This window comes from Anguilla rostrata, chromosome 11 (genome assembly GCF_018555375.3).
Source record: "Anguilla rostrata isolate EN2019 chromosome 11, ASM1855537v3, whole genome shotgun sequence".
NCBI lineage: Eukaryota > Metazoa > Chordata > Actinopteri > Anguilliformes > Anguillidae > Anguilla > Anguilla rostrata.
In genome coordinates, this window is record NC_057943.1 from 27,641,393 (window position 1) to 27,660,917 (window position 19,525).

General features: G+C 42.1%; 2 protein-coding genes across 3 annotated transcripts; both read left to right on the forward strand.

The window, feature by feature from the left end:
• Window positions 1-714: 714 nt before the first annotated feature.
• pym1 (PYM homolog 1, exon junction complex associated factor) lies at window positions 715-3,396 on the forward strand. The gene is made up of 3 exons (XM_064299162.1): window positions 715-948; window positions 2,089-2,182; window positions 2,817-3,396. Exons 1-3 carry the CDS (start codon window positions 918-920, stop codon window positions 3,340-3,342), a joined length of 651 nt encoding a protein of 216 aa, XP_064155232.1. The 5' UTR covers window positions 715-917; the 3' UTR covers window positions 3,343-3,396.
• Window positions 3,397-10,265: 6,869 nt separating this feature from the next.
• On the forward strand, window positions 10,266-19,429 carry LOC135234491 (matrix metalloproteinase-19-like). 2 transcript variants are annotated; one of them, XM_064299163.1, is made up of 10 exons: window positions 10,266-10,471; window positions 10,679-10,836; window positions 12,238-12,326; window positions 12,997-13,127; window positions 13,623-13,835; window positions 15,090-15,335; window positions 16,072-16,185; window positions 17,517-17,681; window positions 18,077-18,201; window positions 18,644-19,429. In XM_064299163.1, the coding sequence occupies exons 2-10, from the start codon at window positions 10,747-10,749 to the stop codon at window positions 18,875-18,877; spliced, it is 1,407 nt and encodes a 468-aa protein (XP_064155233.1). In that variant the 5' UTR covers window positions 10,266-10,471; window positions 10,679-10,746; the 3' UTR covers window positions 18,878-19,429. The 2 variants fall into 2 exon arrangements, with proteins under 2 accessions (XP_064155233.1, XP_064155234.1); XM_064299164.1 differs by lacking the exon at window positions 10,266-10,471 and adding an exon at window positions 10,476-10,556.
• The last annotated feature ends 96 nt before the right edge of the window (window positions 19,430-19,525 follow it).

Here is a 19,525-nt window from a genome sequence, read left to right on the forward strand (position 1 = left end):
CCGGATTGATACCTGATTTGGTTTTAAAACATTTATAAAAATTCAGGTCCCCATGTATACTGAAATATGAATGATATTGTGACCCTTTATATTAGAAAATGTAGCCCCATTGTATCAAGAGACGTCTGAAAATACCCAGCCCCTAGCTATCACACAGCACTTTTGATTTTTTAAAAATAGGAACATGAACCCTCACTGGTTTAATTTTTTAGTATTGTGCTTTTGGTGTCTTAAATAAAATAACAGAAACTAAAGCATGCTCCCTGTCTCACTATTCTTTCGGTAGTAAGGCCTTGGGAAATGTTTGTAGTTTTGGGGAAAAAAAAGAATAAGTATTTGATAAAATAGGCAAACAATCCCTTATGAGAACATTTATTTAAAGCCATCAGATTCTGTACAATATGACAATTAATTCATATAGTGCTAGTACATAACACTATTCAACTCTGACAGTTAGCAAAGTAACAGTGTATTATATATTTTTGTTTGGGGAAACTAGGAGCAGTGTCTCCCACCCAATCGTCCTTCAGAACCTGCCCACATAGGTAAGAAAAAAAAAACAAGTCCAATAGATGAAGAGAACACACTGTGGAGTAGGCTACCCATGAATTCAGTTTGGGGTGGGGATGGGCCATTGCATTCAGAAGTAAACTGAAGGGTGTGACGACTCCACCAGGTTTTTGTCGAGTGTCCGATGATGCTTTGCACAGGCACACAATTATTGTGTCGCTGACCATGTCAGATCGCGCCCGCGGTGCTACTATCCGCTTAGAGTTTTCCTCCGCTCAAGCGGGCTCATCCTTTTCGCAACCCGCAAAAGCACAGGCAATCCACTCTGATATGTCTCAGCCTCATAACTTCTGTGGTCTCAACAGCGCCGCTTCCGCCCATTAGACGGAAGTGCATCACTTTTCAAGATGGCGACCCCCTATGTAACGGATGAATCTGGTAAGGCTGAGAAACGCTTAACTAGGTCCGTATCAAGTGCAACATTTCTGTGCGTTTAATAGAACACAGTCTTCAAATATAATTGTATTGAAATAATGCTGTTAACGGGGACAAACTGCAGGAGTTATCGATGTAACAGTAGCAAGCAAGCTTCTTAGCTACAGTTCTGAATGGCCAAAACGATTTGCGAGCTTGCTTTTGTACCAGATTGCAAGCGAATTCTGAAAAATAGCCGCTCGCTAGCTAATTGTCCTTGAAAGCGACACCTGGGCTACCAGACTGTCGGTGTCTTATCTGCAAATCAGCGTAGTTCATTAGCAGGGATATTTAGCTAGCTAACTAATGATATTGTGTAGACTGAGCTAGCTATATTCCAGCTTGCTACATCGGTCGATGAAGCTAACCAGCTAACGTTAGCCAATGTTATCATGAAACATTTTTGAAAATGCATTTTCTTGCGCAAATCTGTTCGCTTCACATGTATACTTATAGCACATTTTATAAATGACCATGCAACCTGCAGAGCTGTCTCGCTGGGCAGTAACTGCCGATAGCTAGCTAAGTTACTGTGACAGGAAGCTACGATTAGCCTGATTGTTCCTTAGCGTTATGCGCGACTAAATTTAACGCTAGTAGAATGTGATTAATATTATTTATCGGAACTTATTTGAACTGGATCATTGTTATTTACTTCAGATTGTATAATGAGAACATGCGTCACAAGGTATTGTATTTAGCTAAGTTAGCTCCAATAGATAGCTGGTGCAAGGGAATAATTGTCAACTTGTTCGCTTCTGTGCGTGCTTGTGCATGTTAATTTTACAAGACGATTCTGTTCTGTGTTGTTTTTTTCTGCAGGTTATATTAGTGGATGTGTGTGAGCGTGTTTTTGTTGTGTATGCTTCGCCTTTTCAGGGGTCGAGTGGTTGAAATAATGTAAAAATGGACGTAATGGAATGAAATTCTATTCATATTTAATTACACTTACGTTTTAGAATTTTTAAAACAGTATCAATAAATAGTACATGGACACTGGAACAGGTTGCAAAAAAATAACATCACTCTTAAATAATGGAATGTCACCTGAAACCTTTATTTTCATTAAGTAGTTACGACCGTCCCTTCCTCTTCTCCTGCCAGGAAAGTACATCGCTGCTACACAGCGTCCAGATGGAACCTGGCGGAAGCCACGGCGAGTCAAGGATGGCTACGTGCCCCAGGAGGAGGTGCCAGTGTGAGTATTCGTTCATTTTTTCAGTTCATTTTTATTAGTGTTTATTCTGTTCACCCACCCTGCAGTTTGTGTGCCAGGTGTCTGCGCAGTACATGTGTAAAGTGGAACATTTAGCTTCAGGACGGTGGAGGAAACGTACTGCAAAAAGCAGTGATGAAATCAGGTCATGTACCAGAGGCAGTGATCCTCAGGGTGTTGAAGTTCGGGCTTGATGCAGTGCTGGATGCTCTCGTTTGCGGTAGTAAGTCTTGGCGGACTGGGTGACCTGGTTTTGTCATATATATTCTTGTAACATCAATGTTACAACAGGAAGGAGGGATGGGGGAAGGATTGTAAGCAAATGAGCGAATCAGTGCAGCTTTCTCTGGGCTCTCGTTCTTTCCAGCTATGGTCATGGTTAGAACTATTAGTTCTGTTCTCATTTTGTGGGAAGAAAAAGAGTGAATGACAGAGCAGGAGGAGCGGGCCTGGGTCTGAAGTATTTCTTCTTTGCAGTGTCGTATCATGTTTTTGGGCAAGTTCCATTAACTAGAACTAAGAACTATGGAACTCCGCACTACATTCTCTGGCTTTTAATGGGCTTTAAGACACAACACATTTATCTCTCTGTATCTATGTATCTTTGTGTTTGCAGCTACGAGAACAAGTATGTCAAATTCTTCAAGAGCAAGCCAGACCTGCCACCAGGCATGAATCCTGAAGAGGCCGCACAGGCTCGCCAGCAGCAGGGGGCGTTGGTGGTGGCGGGCGGTGGCGGGGAGAGAGAGAGCGAAACGGCGGGGCTCTCCAAGACGGCAAAGCGCAACATGAAACGCAAGGAGAAGCGCCGGCAGCAGCAGGGGCAGGGGCAGGACAGGGGCGGAGCCGCTGAAGACGGGGGCGTGGAGGCGCTGGCCGCCGCCGTGGAGAAGGCGGAGCTTGGAGGAGAGGAGGAGGAGCGGCGGGAAGGGGCCCCGCCCCAGGCCGACACCCCCGCCGACACAACGGCCGACCGGTCCAAGAAGATCAAAAACCTCAGGAAGAAGCTGCGGCAGGTGGAGGAGCTGCAGCAGAAACTGGACTCGGGGGAGATCAAGCAGCCCACCAAGGAGCAGCTGGAGAAACTTGGGCGGGGCAAGGCCCTGCAGGAAGAGCTGCAGGAACTGGAGCAGGGTTCCTAAAATGCCAGCCGGCCCACGAAAGGGAAGGCGATCGGCTGGCAGCCCTGGGGTGGGTTGGGGTGGGTTGGTGGGGCTTGGGTCGGGTTTGGTTGGGTTGGGTGGGGTCGGGTGGTAGGGGCGGGGAGTTATAAAAGCACTGTCAAGAATATAAACATCCCATCTGTGTAAACAGAAAAACGAACTCACCTGGACGGCCACGTCAGGAAGACTCGCCCACACGTTTGTGCAGCTTTAGGTGTTCCATCCAGCAGCCAGCGACGGCTCGGCGGATCACACCGCAGCGAGCACCCGCCGCGGCGTCTCTGTAACACTGTACACACTTAGCGCATTTGTGACTGCCACATTTTCTCATAACAAAAACCAGACCGGGCTCTTCTCATTGAAGATGTGACAATTACCAAGGGTTAAGAGATATGAACAACCTCCAAACTCCAGTGTTAGAATACCCTACAGGCTCCAAACCAGCTGTTGCTCCATAGCTGCTCAACCCTCTCCCTCCTTAAGACTCATTTGCTGTTGTGAGTTGTGTGGTTTTTTTTTTTTTTTTACCCAAAATAACTGTGATAAAGCTGGTGTTATCAAATATGCTGTATAATTGACAATATTTGATGTGAGGCTTTTTCTTATGACTCGTGCTTGTACAGACTTAACTGTTTCTAAAGTGATGATTATTGGACTTTGCTGTGTGGAAGCCCTACAGTCCCATGAATGCATTGAGGACTGGGTAGAAAACTACAATAACTTTGTTACAAACTTTACACAAGGTTCAGTTATCCACTGCAGCCATTTTAAAATTCAGTGAGGCGATTGACTGATCAGAATGATGGAAATTCTTGGCACTTAGGCCTAAGGTTTGAGATTTTGTTGGAGCAAACCATGTAATGTTTACTGGGGGAAATTGTCCATATGGTCAAGACCCATTGTTTTTTTTTACTACCTAGAGGTAAGTGTCGCTTTCTCTTCTTGATGAACAGCAATGTAGAAATATTTTCCTCGCTGTCAGTTGTACTGCATCTGCTCTAGCATTCAGAAGCAATATTTACCATTTTTTAATCAATGGGGAAAAAAAACATTGAATCAGTGTGTGATAAATATTTTCTCGGCAATCTATGATAGGTTTTGAAAGGGTGTAGCTGGCAGAATGTTTTGAAAGATGGTTTCGGTTAAAAACGTTCCCTTCACTTTCGGTTCTACGTAAGAAATCGCAGTGGTTCAAGTCTAATCACGGAAGAAACGATGTCTTACACCACAGCAAATCACATTGTGTCCCGTTGTTTGTGGCACTTAAGTTTGAGATCACTTAAAACTAGGTGGGTACCTTGGTTCTCTTAATCGTCAGCAAGCCACAGTATTGGAGTTCATGGTGTTTGAAGTCTTCAGACGTGTTCTATTCTGGACAGTACAGTGAATGACATGTCAAGCTGGGAGTTGGGGTTGGGGGGTGGTGGGTCGAATCTGTCAATAAACGTTGGTGCAGTTTTGTAATGAATATCTATGATTTTTGAAGCTCTTTGTTTCAGTATTCTCCTTGTTATCAATTACTATGCGTAGATATTTTCGTTCGTAGATGTGGTCTATATGCACAAGCTGTGTATTAAGTGGAGTTCACCAGCGCAGTGGCTGCACACCAAGACTGGTGGGCTGTTGAATGAAAAGGAGTCTTGACTGGAAAAATTTACTTGTTAGTTTGCGCAATCCAGAAATTATGGAGAATGTTTGGAATGCACAGGCTTACAACCGCAATTGGGTATCAGTTGTGATGGATAAAAAGACCAGTAGAGCGCTAGTTGAGAGCTGAAGCAGTGTCACTGCATAGACTTATAACCCGGGCAACATTGTTCAAAATAGGAATCAAGTTTCAATAGAACCTATCTGTTAGCTGATCATTTTTCTATTTCCTGTGATTCACTACCGACCGCTAAACGCGAGTTAACGCGACATTCAGGATTGTTACCTGTGGCGGTTGTTTAGCTGAAATCAATAGGTGCGGAAAACCTCCGTTTAAACTAATCATTGGTCTTGACCTGTTTTCATTCATTTTCCTTGATTAACAAAGCAATTCCAGTGCCCAATACCAATTAGGATATTTAGGCGAGTCATGCAGTTGTTTTTATTTGCATCACAGAATTATGAACATTTTATCGACCTATTACAATTGTGGATGCAGCCTGTACATTTCATGTTCCTCCTCCACACAAAAATATTCATAGCAAGATCTGCAGATACCGCGAATGCGGTAGTCAACGTTGATGCATCTCTTTGTGTTGAGTATGATTAAAACGGCTTTTCAACATTGAATTTAGCCTAATGTCCCTAACGTGATTGATATTCAAATGGATGGCACATTTGTACATCAAAGAAAAAAAAATGAAAGCAGGTTGAGGCCAATGATCGGTTGAGAGTGCAGTTGGCCGTCTATTTTCAGCGCAACAACCGCATCTGAATATTAAAGACAATGCAAAAAAAGAAAAAATCCGCCGAGCACGTCCAAATATTAATGCGATCGTGGGCACATTCGCTGGCCGATGTGAGAATGATGTATAGTAACCAAAACGCGACTATGGAAGTGAAGACCGCCGGCTTCAGCAAACCTGCCCCACATTGCTCCTACCAAGACCAGACAGACCGCAACAGATGCGCAGCGCGCGCAGTCACCTGGAAAAAATGTTGCAACTGGTGTCAGCATTGTCAGCTCACACCTTTCAAAGAGTATTTCAGCAGTCTTTTCTCGACTGCAAATAGGGGATAAAAGCGGATGCTTAAAATAACAATGAAGATCTAGGCGGCTAGGCCTAGGCTATATGTAGAGAACCGAATGGTATTGTATTTTATTAGCAATAATAATAATAATAATAATAATAATAATAAAACGTATGTTCATCACAAAAGTTTGAAAATCCTTGACGCGCTGTGATTGATATATGAAGGGTAATTTACAAGTGCATTGTGCATTAATTTTCTGTTTAAGCGGATTAGCACACTGCTTTGAACTAACCATTCTACATCAATGTCAAGTCAAATTTTAGGATTTAAATCCTTTAATCCGAAAGACAAGCTTTGGAAATAAATGTCTTAATCAGATGGAACCGTGTGTGTCTGCGTGCATTCATGCATGCCAGTGTAGGCGTAAGGTCTGGTCGAAGCTTTGTTGGGTAAGCATAAACTGAATCGACTGTAACCTATTTGGCAGAGCTGAAGCAGCGCTAATTCAGTTTTCCTGTCGCTCCCGGTTGACATTCCATTTGAGTGTCCGCCAAAGCCACAAGCGCTGGCTGGTTGTCTCAGCCGCCTACTGGGCCAAATCTGCTGACAGTGGTTTGCGACAGATTTACGTTACAGGTGGTTGTAAATCATGGGAATGGGGCGGTCCAGATGCAGGGGCCAGCCAAAACTCAGGTGGTCTGGTGACTCTCCACTGTGCTACTCCATATAAAGTCAGGGAATTATTGGCACCCCTGATAAGTATATACAAAAAAGACCAAAGAAAGCATAAATACAACCACTACTGAGACGTATGGTGATTTCCCCCCAAGCAGAAAATATTCTGCTATATTTTCAGTCTAATCAACTAAAATACATAAATTATTGCACAAATTATATGACATTCATAATGCCAGTGTTGATCTTAATAAGAGTCCCTGGAACAATGGCAACAAAAAAGGCCAAGAGCACCAGTGATCCACCACTATACTTCACAGGAAGTATGAGCTGCCTTTCCTTGTATGCATCCATCTTGACGCCAAATCTGACAAAGCTGTACTTTGCCAAAAAGTTCACTTTTGGCCTCACCTGACCATATTGCACTTAGTTCTGGTCAATGAGGTTCGAACAAAGCACAGGTGCTTGAATTTTATGGTTACTCTCAGTAAGGGTTTTCCTTGTGTAGCCCTTCCAAAGAGCCTGTTAGTATGGAGATGGCATATAGTTTATTCTGAGACTTGATGACCTCTACATGCGGCTCAACTCTGCCTTAATTGAATTATGTTGAATTCTCACCATCGTCCTCACTGCACATGGGGTCAATGTACACATCTCTCTGCCTCTTCCTCACAATCTGAAATTGTTCTAGATGTTTGGAACTGTTTGTTTAATTATTACCCTAACAGTGCTTAGTGGTATGTTTCACTGTCCATGTACTTTATTTTCATTACCTGTAGTATGTAGGTAAATTACCTCGTTTGGTTTGACAGTTCTTTGACTTTCCTTTGACAAAGGGATTTTATATGCGTTAATTCATTATACCTCAGTGAAACCAGAAGTGATGGAAGGCCACAATTACAGTTCCATAAGCACGAGATTAACTTAAATATACTTTTATTGCAGATTTCACTTTGATTTGAAATGAGAACTCTGTGGGGATGCCAATATATTTACAATAGATTTACAATAAAAGTCTATAGTATTTGCATTTTTTGAGCATAAAATAGCTCATTATCTGTGATATTTATTTATACAACCCGTTCCCCTCATTTTTATCCAGTGTGCAAATAATTCTGCACCTGACTGTAGTGAGTCAATCTCACACTAACCTGCCTGCACTCAACCGAAATGGAGCTGGTCTGCCTCAGCTCCTGCCTCTGCTTATTGTGTGATTTTTACCACATCGCCTTACCTGACCAACGTTTTCTCATCAAAAGCACCTTGGGTTATGGTGTCAGCATGAGTGTTGAACTGGAAATTGCAGTGGAAATGCATCCTGCACAACAGAAATGGTGTTCTGATGTGTGTCACTGTGCTAATGAAGAATTGGCATGAGATTGGTTGCCTACTGGGCCATGTTCAGGTTCTAGAAGCGTCTATGCCGACCATTAGAGCCAAGCCATGTATGTGCATCTGCAGATTCACCAATATTAACCACATAATTAATTAGAGAAACATCCTTTTCTTCCATAGCCTGACATTGAGGATGTTAAATCAACTGAATTATACATTCAAGATTATGTTACAACTCATTTTAACATTTCTTCTTGTTTAAAAAAACTGTGATTGGTGCAGTAAAATGTAAAGTGAATGGTTAGTGGGCGGATCACAGTTTTAATTTGATTACAACCCAAGCCTCCCATGTAGAGCGGTTGTAATGACTGTGCTCTCAGACGGGGATGGCAGATTTAGAAACCCTGGGCATCCTGTCTGTTTGCCTGCAGCGGAAATGTCAGGCTTTTTTAGACATTGTCTGACGCCCCCCATCCCCCCAAATGAGTGGTAGGGTATTTTGCCCTTATGAAGCCTCACTCTCCTTGTCAGACTTCCTCGTCCACACCCACTGTCTCGCTGTCCCTATTTCAAAACTTGTGTTTCTCCGGAAAGGGCATGGAATGGCCACAAATATGCGCTGTTGGGGACTGGGGACTAACATTTGGTGTGCGATGGGTAACCTCTCTCTTCTGTAATGATGTTCATGGTGTTTACAGAACTGAAATCATCTGAGATAAATGATGTCTCATATTGTGATGTGTATTATCTGCACATACATTCGGTATTTGCTTCTGCTTTCTTGATCAGGAAACCTGTTCTCTCTGTCAGAGTAATATATACTGGTAAATCATACAGAACCGATATTGTTTGACACTAGCTTTGCCAGGCCTCTTTAGACCTGCTGGGCTACCAATCATCTCATTGCCACTATGACAGCATATTTAACCAGTATCAGATAGCCGTACAAACATATCAGTGCGGAGAAGGACATTTAAGCTAATAATAGAGTGGCTCTGAAATCATTTAAATAATTTAATATTTAAATACATTAAAACCTAGTCCTGCTCTCCCAGTTAAAATACATTGCATTACTTTATATGAATTTACCAGACACGCTTGTGGCCAGTTTATAGTCCAGTGACAGAGTGTTGCTGGACTATAAACAGGTCTTTATGCAGAGAAACTTGAAGTACATAAGTGAACATACTTATTGGGCCAAGTATTGTTGGTTTAGTTCTAATTATTGGAGTTGGAAGGTAAGACACTGTCCTGCTTTTGTGCTTAAGGACATAAGAACACGAACAACATTCTTCAAATTAATTGCATACTTGTGGAATTGTAGCCACATAACACATTTGTGGTTGTGTTCTGTTTGCAAAGGATTCAAGCATTGGAATTTATTTCAGGGTGCATATGTGGCTGGATAATTGCTTGTGAAATATGTGTATTTCTGCGGAACAGCAAGAGATCATAAATCATTAAAGTGAGGACAGCAGACACCATCCTCCAAGTTGGGAGATTAAAAATCTTTACTGGAAACAACAACAACAACAACACACTGGGAATTACTTCAAAAAAGTATTTTTAATGAGATTTCATGAGTAGGGGCACCAGTTTGTCTCCACCATGTGACCTGCAGGAATTTAAATTTATATTTCAATAGTTATCCTCCAAGAGTCCCCATAGGCACTCCAACGGCATAGTCAAGTGACTAATTGTACAACTGAGTTTCTAATTGAGATATTTATAAAAAAAATATGTTCATCTAGTATGGGGAGAGTCAGGAAGGAACATGGATTGATGTTTAAATGCTACAAAAAGCATGTCTTTGAGCCAGAGGTCCTCACTCTTGGTCCTGGAGAGCTGCAGGGTCTGCTGGCTTTCCTTGTTAGGCAGAACTTGAGTAGCGCAGCAGCTGATCAGTAAAAACAATTGATTACACAGTTAATTATGGTCACCTGGTTTCTTGGGTCTGAATCGGTCACTGATCTTAAGAAAAAAAAAACCCTGCAGACTCTGTGGCTCTCCAGGACCAGGATTGAGTATCACTGCTGTATAAAAAGCATACATATAAAGCAGATTTTTGTTTCAGCCCAGCACTAAGACATCTGATTCTGCACCGCATATAAATTGACTTGTAATGGCATTAGTAGGGAAGATTTGACATCGTCCTGAAATTAATTGGTTTCACCATATACTGCGTGAATCTGACTTGTTCGTTATTTTTTTTTTGCTGATGCAAATGTTGTGTTCTAATGACTAGGAGAAAGGGAGAGACAGGAAGGGGGTGGGACAAACTGATTGACTGAATGACTGGGGGCTGTCTTCCACTGTGAATCTGCTGTAGTTCACATTCCCTTGGGATGGATCATCTTTGGGGAGGAGGGGTGGTGGTGGTGATGGTATATATAACTCTCAACCAAAGAGGGAGAGAGTGAGTAAAAGAGAACAAAGTTATTGAGACAAGAAGACTATAACTATAGCAAGCAAAAATATCCAAAAACAGCTAATATTGATATGTGAGGAATATCTATTTCGAAAGCACACAGCAATTTTGGTTTATTTGTGAAAGCTTACTGTATATGCAATTGTCTTGGCCTCCTTTGCCGGGAAAGTTACGTAGATGCGTTTATTCCCCCAGGAAAACAGAAGGAATCGGAAGGGGAAGAAGGAAGGTTCTCTGTCTGTAGACCCCGGAGCACGTTGAACATGGGCTACCTGTCAGTCGGAATGCTGCTGTCGGCTGTGGTGTGCTCCCTGTCTGCTGTGATTGACAGGCACAGAGTCATTAAAGCCACGGTAAGAATCAAGATCAAGCAGCCGAAACAAGTTATTGGGTTATTTTACTTCTAGCACAGCGCTTATTGGTTTCATGACTAAGTCAGTAGCCTTCTACAAGCTCTTGTTCAACAGTAGAAACAAATGCAGAAAGCTGTAGATTTATAGAACTTATTTCCTTCAGGTAAATAATGTTCTCTAAATAATTTTTTTTATATAATATTTTTATATGGAAAGATTGTGATAAGATCACGTGCACAGATCTACAAACAAATCTCACTTATGAATTTAAAATCACTGGACATTTCCTGGATAATGTAGGGGTCCACAAATGGGAGAGGGAATGATAATTCATTTGAATGAGAGTGAATTTTGTATGGAACGAAAACATAGGAGAGGTAAAGGGTGAAGCGTAAAAACAATATCAGGGGTTGAGAGGGATAGAGGAATGAGATGAGTTGTCACTTACCTTATAAGAAGGGAGAAAGAGAAGTAGGATTCTCTTGAAAGGTGGTTGTGGTGTGACAATAAATACTTTTGTTTTTGTATTACAGGTTTTGTAAAAATTGTCCTTTTATAAACCTGTAATGTTTGTACTTCATCTCCTATCGTTCCTTGGAAGTGCTTAAGTGAATTGCATTGGAGTTTTCCCGAGGGAGTTTCCCATTAGTAGAGAAAGTGATTTAGTGTCATTAGCACTAATGATACTTAAAGCCACAGTCACCACCAGGGGACTGTTGTTTACCTCAGACTAGTATGTTGACAGGCAGTGAAAGGATTATTATGAATGTTAAATATGATTGAAATAGCCATTCACAAAGCTTGTTACTTGGCCAAATTATAAATTTGTTTTAAATGTCCCATTTCATTGATTGATGAGATATTAGCAATTGCTCCTGTTTACCATGGTGGTGCTCCTGAACATGAGAGAGATTAAATAAAGGTGGAAACACAAGCAAAAGTAAAAATAAATAAATAAATGAAAGTCAATGTATTCTTTGGGACTGTCTCATGCTTGTTTTTTTACAGTCAGAAGAGGTCTCACTGTTTTGTGTGGGTAAGTCTGGGCAGTAACCAGTGGCATTCCCTGCATATCTGGCCTGGCAGTGTTAACCACAAAAACAATTCTGTTTATCTCTGCTGGCTCGATAACACATAAATTACTCTCTGCCTTTAGCATCATATGCTTCTCCATTTTGGACTTCCCGTGATGCTCGTGGGGAGAACCGAGAAGAATATCCTGTTGTATTTTGAAAACCAATTAAGCAATTACGTCCTCTGAACATTTATTTTTATTTTTTTATTCTACAGCAACTGATAGTGGGAAGATTAAAAAAACTATTTTAATAGAATGTGTATGTCGATGTGACCTCACCTACTTGCAAATTCTTTGTCCCCTCTGTTGCACGTTGACCTCAAAAGAATTACCTGGAGCAGTTTGGCTACCTGCAGCCGTCACTGGATCAGCGAGCGAAAGGGTATCGGGAGGAGGAGATTGCCGGTGCTCTCAGGTAACAGAGGAGCTCTCTCAACGCACGGCCTCTGAACAGAGTAGTGATAGGAGAGAGAGAGTTTTCAGGGAGCTGGAAATAGGCAGAACTGCCACATGGTTGAACCTGTCCTTGTGTTTTGCAATGGAGAGCAAAGCATGAACATTTGTTCAAACAAGTGATTGATAGTTCATTGTAGATCCACCCATTATGGAGTTCAGAAAAGCTCACTCTACCATCACAAGATACACCCAGGGTTGGATTAAGACTATGTGGGCCCTGGGGCTACAACAGCCTTTAGGGCCCCTCCTCAAAAATTAAGATATAAATAAATAAAATAAAAACCTGATAGGACAGAAAAGCATAAGTACTAGGTTTAGACTGAAACCAGTTACCAGTGGAACAGCATGGAAAAACACATTTACATTTAAATGACACTTTTTGTCTGAAATCTGATTTAGTACCTCAAAGTTAATTGTTTTTTTTGTAGAGTCTCCCCGTCTAGTCTTTTTACACAAGACACATACTGTATATGTTCCATAGATAGATTTTTTTTGATTTTTCACATCTACCCTCTGGTCTGCTGGTCTATGATCCAAGCCAACAGTGTGTGAATATGAGGGAGGCCTATAGGACCACCATAGCAACCTTGTCAGGACAATCTGAGACGCCATCCTCTTCCTCTCAACAGGGTCTTCCAGAAGGTGACTGACCTGCTTGTGACCGGAAAGGTTGACGAGGCCACCTTGGCAATGATGAGACAGCCTCGTTGTGGCGTAGAGGACCCGTTCAACCAAAAAGCCCTCAAATATCGAGTGATGGGTGAGTTAGTGCATGTGTCTTATGTGGTTTCAAAATTTTTTCATGCAACAATTTTGCCAGTAAAATTCAATTTTTGCTCTTGGTGATTTTACAAGATACAAATACTTGGTTGTATTAACAAATATCATGCAAATATTAATTATTGCTAGTCTTCGAAGCATAGTCAATGCAATTGATAATCTATCCATAGACAGCTTACTCTGATTGTAGCTGCTTTATGGATGCATCTTCATATTCATTAGAACATAAGAGTACATAACAATGAGAACAGCCCATTCAGCTCATCTAGGCTTGCCATTCACCAGCAATCTAGAGAGTATCCAGCACTGCATCAAGCCCGGACTTGACCGCCCCAAGGATCTCTACTCCGACTAACCTGACAAGCTGCTCATCACCCTGTCAACTGTCTAAAAACGTGCTCTTGATATCAGTAGGAGATTTTTCAAGTTCTCTGCATAAATATTTATTATTTTGCTATTATTAACATTTCTACAGGCTACTGGCGCACAAAGAACCTGTCCTACCGCATCTATAACTACAGCCCTGACATGGGTCAGGCCAAAACCCGCTTGGCCATTCGTTCAGCCTTCAAGTACTGGAGTGACGTGTCCCCTCTGACCTTCCGGGAAGTTTCTGGAGGGCGGGCAGACATCAAGATCTCTTTCCATAAGAGAGATGGGTCTTGCCCCATCCCATTTGATGGGCGAGGTGAGAGAAGAACTCTGTAAACTTGCTGGCTGCATGACTGGATAAAGGCCAATGAAGCTTGATAAAATCACTACTTGAAATACTTTTCAAACCTTTAATGCACCAGTAAAATTCCTGCAGACGACTGACAATTTTGAACATCTATTTTCACCAATATTCAGAAATTTTTTTAATGTAATTATATTTTTCCATTTAAATGATTTGAATGCTTTTTTTTTGCTTTTTTCTCCCCAATTTAGAATGCCTGTATACGGCCATGCTCATGCTGCAATTTCTGCATTATCAATGTATAAGATTGTAGATAAACACACACTCTCCTCTGAAGCACATGACATCACTAGCTCCTTCTTTTCACACCACAGCCCCCAAGCCAAGCTTACACAGACATGGCTGGCAGGAAGATGCTTGATGTGTCAGCTTTAGCAAGCAGACCACGGTGCCTGATCAAACAGAGGAGGAGGACGACAGACATTTTAGCTGCCATAACCCTAAGTAAAGGAGCTACCAGCAATAGTCGATATTGGCATGGTCAGGATAAGATCCCAGACTGTGGGGCCCATCCATGCACTAGCATGGTACCTTAACAGGAGAAGCCACCAAGCAGCCCTTGCATTTGTGCATTTATGTCAGTAGCATGATTAATTGAAGATTTTCACGGATCTCTAAGGATGATTTTAAATTTTACTGACATTTAAAGAGTTAAGTAATGGTGCTCAATTCTGGTCCTGGAATGCTGGGTTTTGTTTTAATTCAGCACTTAATTGATTAATTATAGTAAATTATTACACAATTACCTCACATAGTACTTTGCATCTAAATTCATTCACACTGGCTTTTTCTGAACAGATGCTCTTATCCAGAGTGACTTAAGCAGCTTATATTATTTTACATGAAATTCACTTATAACACTGAAAATTTTACTGAAGCAATTCAGGTTAAATATCTTGCTCAACCTGGAATTGAGTTGAGATTTGCAAGCCCAGTTCTCCAGCCATTGTGCCGTAAAGTATTTTATAACTTAATGAATCATTTCCTTACCCAGACTACTCCTCCAAAGGAGGATGAGACTAGCGGAGTAAAACCTAAGGCATCTAATCATTGTAAAATTGAATAAAATGGTAAATAAGCCAGACTGAGGTTTGGAAGTCTGATGTTTCTCTCTTTATTTCAAATGCAAATCTGACCCAGCTTTGAGCACCACAGAGCCACAAACTGTACAATAAATGTTTTTTTACTTGTATTTTTTAAATACAGGTCACATTCTGGCCCATGCAGATGCCCCAGAGTCAGGCTTGGTGCATTTTGATGGGGCTGAGTACTGGACTGAAGGAACGCACTACGGGACAAACCTGCGCATCGTTGCGGCGCACGAGATCGGCCACGCCCTGGGGCTGGGCCACTCTCAGTACAGCAGCGCTGTCATGGGGCCGGTCTACCACGGATACCGTGCCGACTTCCGCCTGCATCCCGACGACCTGCGAGGGATACAAGCTCTGTACGGTGAGGACTGAGAGAGCTTGACAGTATGCTAAAATAAGTTGGAGATGTCAGAGGAGGGGTGTGACAGTGAGCATGCTTGAGAAGGTTGTAGACAACTCAAGCAGGTGCATTACAGATGAGCGGCAAGAGGTTTTTTAGACAAGCAGGGAGACCAGCCAGGAGGAAACTACAGTAGTCTGGATGTGAAAGTATCGGGGCCTGGACTAGGAGCTGGATTGGGTAGTTGGTGAGGATTCTTCAGATGTTATATACAAAGAATCCGCATGCCTGACCCACTGCTGCTAAATGGCAGGAGCAGGATAATCCAAGGACTGTCTCAAGAAGTCCTTCAGGCAAGCTGAGAAGCATAGTGAGACCTAAGTTGTGAACAAGAGCAAAGGCGGAGTAACATCAGCATATACTTGGTACGAGAAACCACGGGAGATTGATCATAGGAAACTTTAGCTTTCGCTGATGTAATTCTAACCAGAACACAGAAAGGAGAGCTCGGTTGGATGAATCAGACTCAGTTCTGTGTATTTAGTCATTTTACAAAACCCATAGTAAGTGGAGCTACTGAGCGTTGTCAACCACTTGTTTGAACCGATCAAAATCAAAAAACATTGCGGTCTGTATCAAAACACTTTGATCGTTAGAAATCTGTGATTCACTCATAATGCATAATAACTTCACCCATTCTGGGATGTAGGGAAACTAACTCTCATCTGTACTCTGCTCTGCTCATCTTCCCTCTTAGGCAAGCCAAAGGCCAGTGCACCAAACCTAGTCCCCCCAGTCGCAGCCCCCTCGCCCGGGAAAGGGGACAAAAAGATTGACCCCTGCAGTGCCACGCTGGATGCCGTCATGCTTGGTAAGGTCTTCACCCACTAGGGCTGCATTCAATTCCATTTCATTTCAGGAAATTAATTACAATTCTATCTATCCATTGAAAAATACCCCCAGAGGCTATATTATTGAGATGCCAGGAAGGGAATTGGGGTGTGGCCACCAGAGGGCAGCACCGGCCCTACTTACAGGTATGACTGCAGCTGTGGTTCATTGTAATCACATCGGCTGCAGCCAATTACTTAATTACTGGGCTTTATGAGATGCATGGGTTTCAAACCTACGAGGGCAGGTTTTTTGGGTTGTGTGGCTGCTGGATGGTCCTGGGAGGTTGTCAGAAACTTATGCAAATATGTAAAATATCCTTCATCGCTCGCAAAAACTGTCTGGGCCAATCGAAAACACTGAAACTAAAATATGTTTTTTAATCCAGAAAGTGAACTATCACTTTAAATGTGTGATTAAGCATAATAGAAATACTGGGCACAATAGTTTTTCTGTGGAGGTTTTTCTAAGGAAGGAACCCTATTTAAAAGATAGCCCTCATACTTCTTGATTAGATTACATTGGATAAGCCTTTAATGTCTCCAGGGGAAATTTGTCTCGGACATTCTAGACTTGTTTGCTGTAGCATTTAAAAACTGACAAAAAACACAGATCGCTCCAAAATATTCCCCACAATAATATTCCATATACAAATTCTAAGACATTGCACATTCCCACAAAGTATTGCACACATTCTAAACATACACTCTAAGATATTGTATATTCCCCACAAGATTTGCGCATTTACTACTGTATTGTGAACTCCATGCACATATCCAGAAACATTCTCCTTTATGAATCATGCAGACAATAAGCTGTTACAACATTAGGAAGAATTATGTTTTGCAGATTGCTAATAGACAGTGTAAGTCCACCTTTCTAGTGATTGACTGCTTGCATTTTATTGGTTAAATAATATACATGGATACAATTTATATAATGCCTTTCATCTCAGAATTTTATACTTTTGGGGTGAAGGTAGGAAACTCACCTTGACCACCACCAATATGTAGCAGCCACCTGAGTAATACACGGCAGCCATGTTGTGCCAGAACACTCACCACACAACAGCTGAGGGGGAAGGAAGGAAAATGTCCTTCCTCCTTGCACTGTGTGATAGAAAGAGCCAGCTCTATGCTCATTGACAATGTGGTCAGTGATCACACCGCTTTCAGCTGTGCTACGGCTTAGTTACTATACTGCTATAGTTTAGTTACTATATTGCTATAGTTCAGTTACTATACTGCTATAGTTCAGTTACTATACTGCTATAGTTTGGCTGTTCCCATGTACCCCCCTCTCCTGTCACAGGTCCTTCCAGGAAGACATATGCCTTCAGCGACCAGTACGTGTGGACGGTGTCTGACAAGGGCTACACAAAACCAATCAGGATCAGTCTGCTGTGGAAGGACCTAACAGGGAATCTCGACGCCGCTGTGTACTCCCCAAGAACTGGCAAGACCTACTTTGTAAAAGGTAGTCACAAGACTGTCCTGGGATCAGTTTTGGGTGGTCATATGAACACGGAATGGTGTGTGTTATGACATAAAGGGTGATCCTCAATCTGTCTCAGCACCCCCTCCCTCACATGAACATTGAGGTGCCAAGAACTGCAATAAATGCTTTCTGGTGAAAAAGTCCTCTCTTTAACACACAAACAGCTTGTGTGTCGAAAACCGCCTTATATGATAATAGCCATGAAATATTATTTCAGGAAGTTTCAGGAAGATTGAAAGAATCTGAAGTTTCCCCACAAATAATCAGATAGGGGTTGAACTGTAAACTGTAGCTGTGGAGATCACTGTTATCTGCATCATCTTTGTTGGTAGCCTCGCTCTGTGCTTTCTTCTCATGGTCGTCTCTTCTTTTAGGGGACAAATTGTGGAGGCATACAGGTTACCGTCTGGACCCCGGCTACCCTAAACCAATCCTAATTCCCCCCAACGTTGATGCAGCTCTCTACTTTGAGCCCAAAAAAAAACTGCTCTTCTTTAAGGTAGGGGGGTGCATTTCACCTCATGTGAACCTACAACAGTGATCTCAAATACTCCAGTCCTGGAGATCTATAATTCCTTTAGGTTTAACTCCAGTCCTCAAGGACCACAATGTCTGCAGGTTTATCTCTAGCCCTGGAGGACAAAAGAATCTGCAGGTTTAAATCCAGTCCTGGATGGCCACAGCATCATTGTATTCCTTTTAATCAGCTGATAATTTAAGCCTTTGGAACAAGGTGTGTACACTTTAGCCAATCAATGACATACAATAAGCACACAACATAAGAGCAGAAGTACACCAAAAACCAACAGACACCATGACCAGTGGGACTGTTGCCCTACAACAAACAGCAGTGATGTATAACAGAACATTACAGTAGTAACTTACTAAATTGTCCATCTATCCCAATCTCTCTTTCTTTCCCTCTTCCTCCAACCCTTCAGGGCTCTAGTTACTGGCAGTGGGACGAGCTCTCGTCTGCCACTTTCGACACGCGCCCTAAACCCACCAGCGAGCTCTTCTCTGGAGTGCCCGCCTCCCTGGATGCAGCCCTCACCTGGACCAACAGCAACATCTACTTCTTCAAGGGAGACAAGTACTGGCGCATGAACAAAGAGCTGAAAGTGGAGTCTGGGTACCCACTGAGTATGACAGAGCAGTGGTTGCACTGTGACTAGAGCACCACTAGAGGGCGACGTCTGGAGGGCCTTCCAGCTTCAGGGCACATTCCACGCATATACTTCATATGAAGGCGCCAGTTGGACTGAGGACAGGAAGTGCAGGATTGCACACATCTGGAACACCATTGTGCTTTTGACACCATGGTACACCCCAAGACATAAATGTTAGAGAACTTACAATTAAAATGTGCAGTTATTCTCAAGGTAGAGTTGTGGCTGCCTGTATCCTCAGGATCAAAGATCCACAGATGCTGAAACACTGCCCCCTACCTACTCCCAGATATTACTGCAGTCCTGGGTTTAGCACCCAAAGGAAACATACCAGCATCAACATTATGAATGAATGTGCAGGGCTGTGCATGTGTATTCTGATAAAATTAATTCATACAGTTTCCTTGTATATACATAACTGGTAATATCACTATTACTTTCAAGCAATAACAATACAAACAAATGAAATGTACATTCAGAATCACAGTCATTCTGTAAAATTCCTTAAATTTGCATCCTGTGACAATAGAAAACACCAATAAAATGTTTTTAATCAACTTTGACCCTGGCAATTAATAGCTTCTACTAAGGACAAAATAAATAAAAAATAAGGTCAACACAACCAGATTCCTGGGACGAGTTTCTTGAGGACTG

Excerpts from the sequence above, each read along its gene's own strand:
- pym1 (XM_064299162.1), top strand. The coding sequence starts at position 918 with ATGGCGACCCCCTATGTAACGGATGAATCTG. Across the intron at positions 949-2,088 it reads CTATGTAACGGATGAATCTG|GAAAGTACATCGCTGCTACA; the intron begins GTAAGGCTGAGA and ends TTCTCCTGCCAG. Across the intron at positions 2,183-2,816 it reads CCCCAGGAGGAGGTGCCAGT|CTACGAGAACAAGTATGTCA; the intron begins GTGAGTATTCGT and ends TTGTGTTTGCAG.
- LOC135234491 (XM_064299163.1), top strand. The coding sequence starts at position 10,747 with ATGGGCTACCTGTCAGTCGGAATGCTGCTGTCGGCTGTGGTGTGCTCC. Across the intron at positions 12,327-12,996 it reads GAGATTGCCGGTGCTCTCAG|GGTCTTCCAGAAGGTGACTG; the intron begins GTAACAGAGGAG and ends TCCTCTCAACAG. Across the intron at positions 13,128-13,622 it reads CCTCAAATATCGAGTGATGG|GCTACTGGCGCACAAAGAAC; the intron begins GTGAGTTAGTGC and ends ACATTTCTACAG.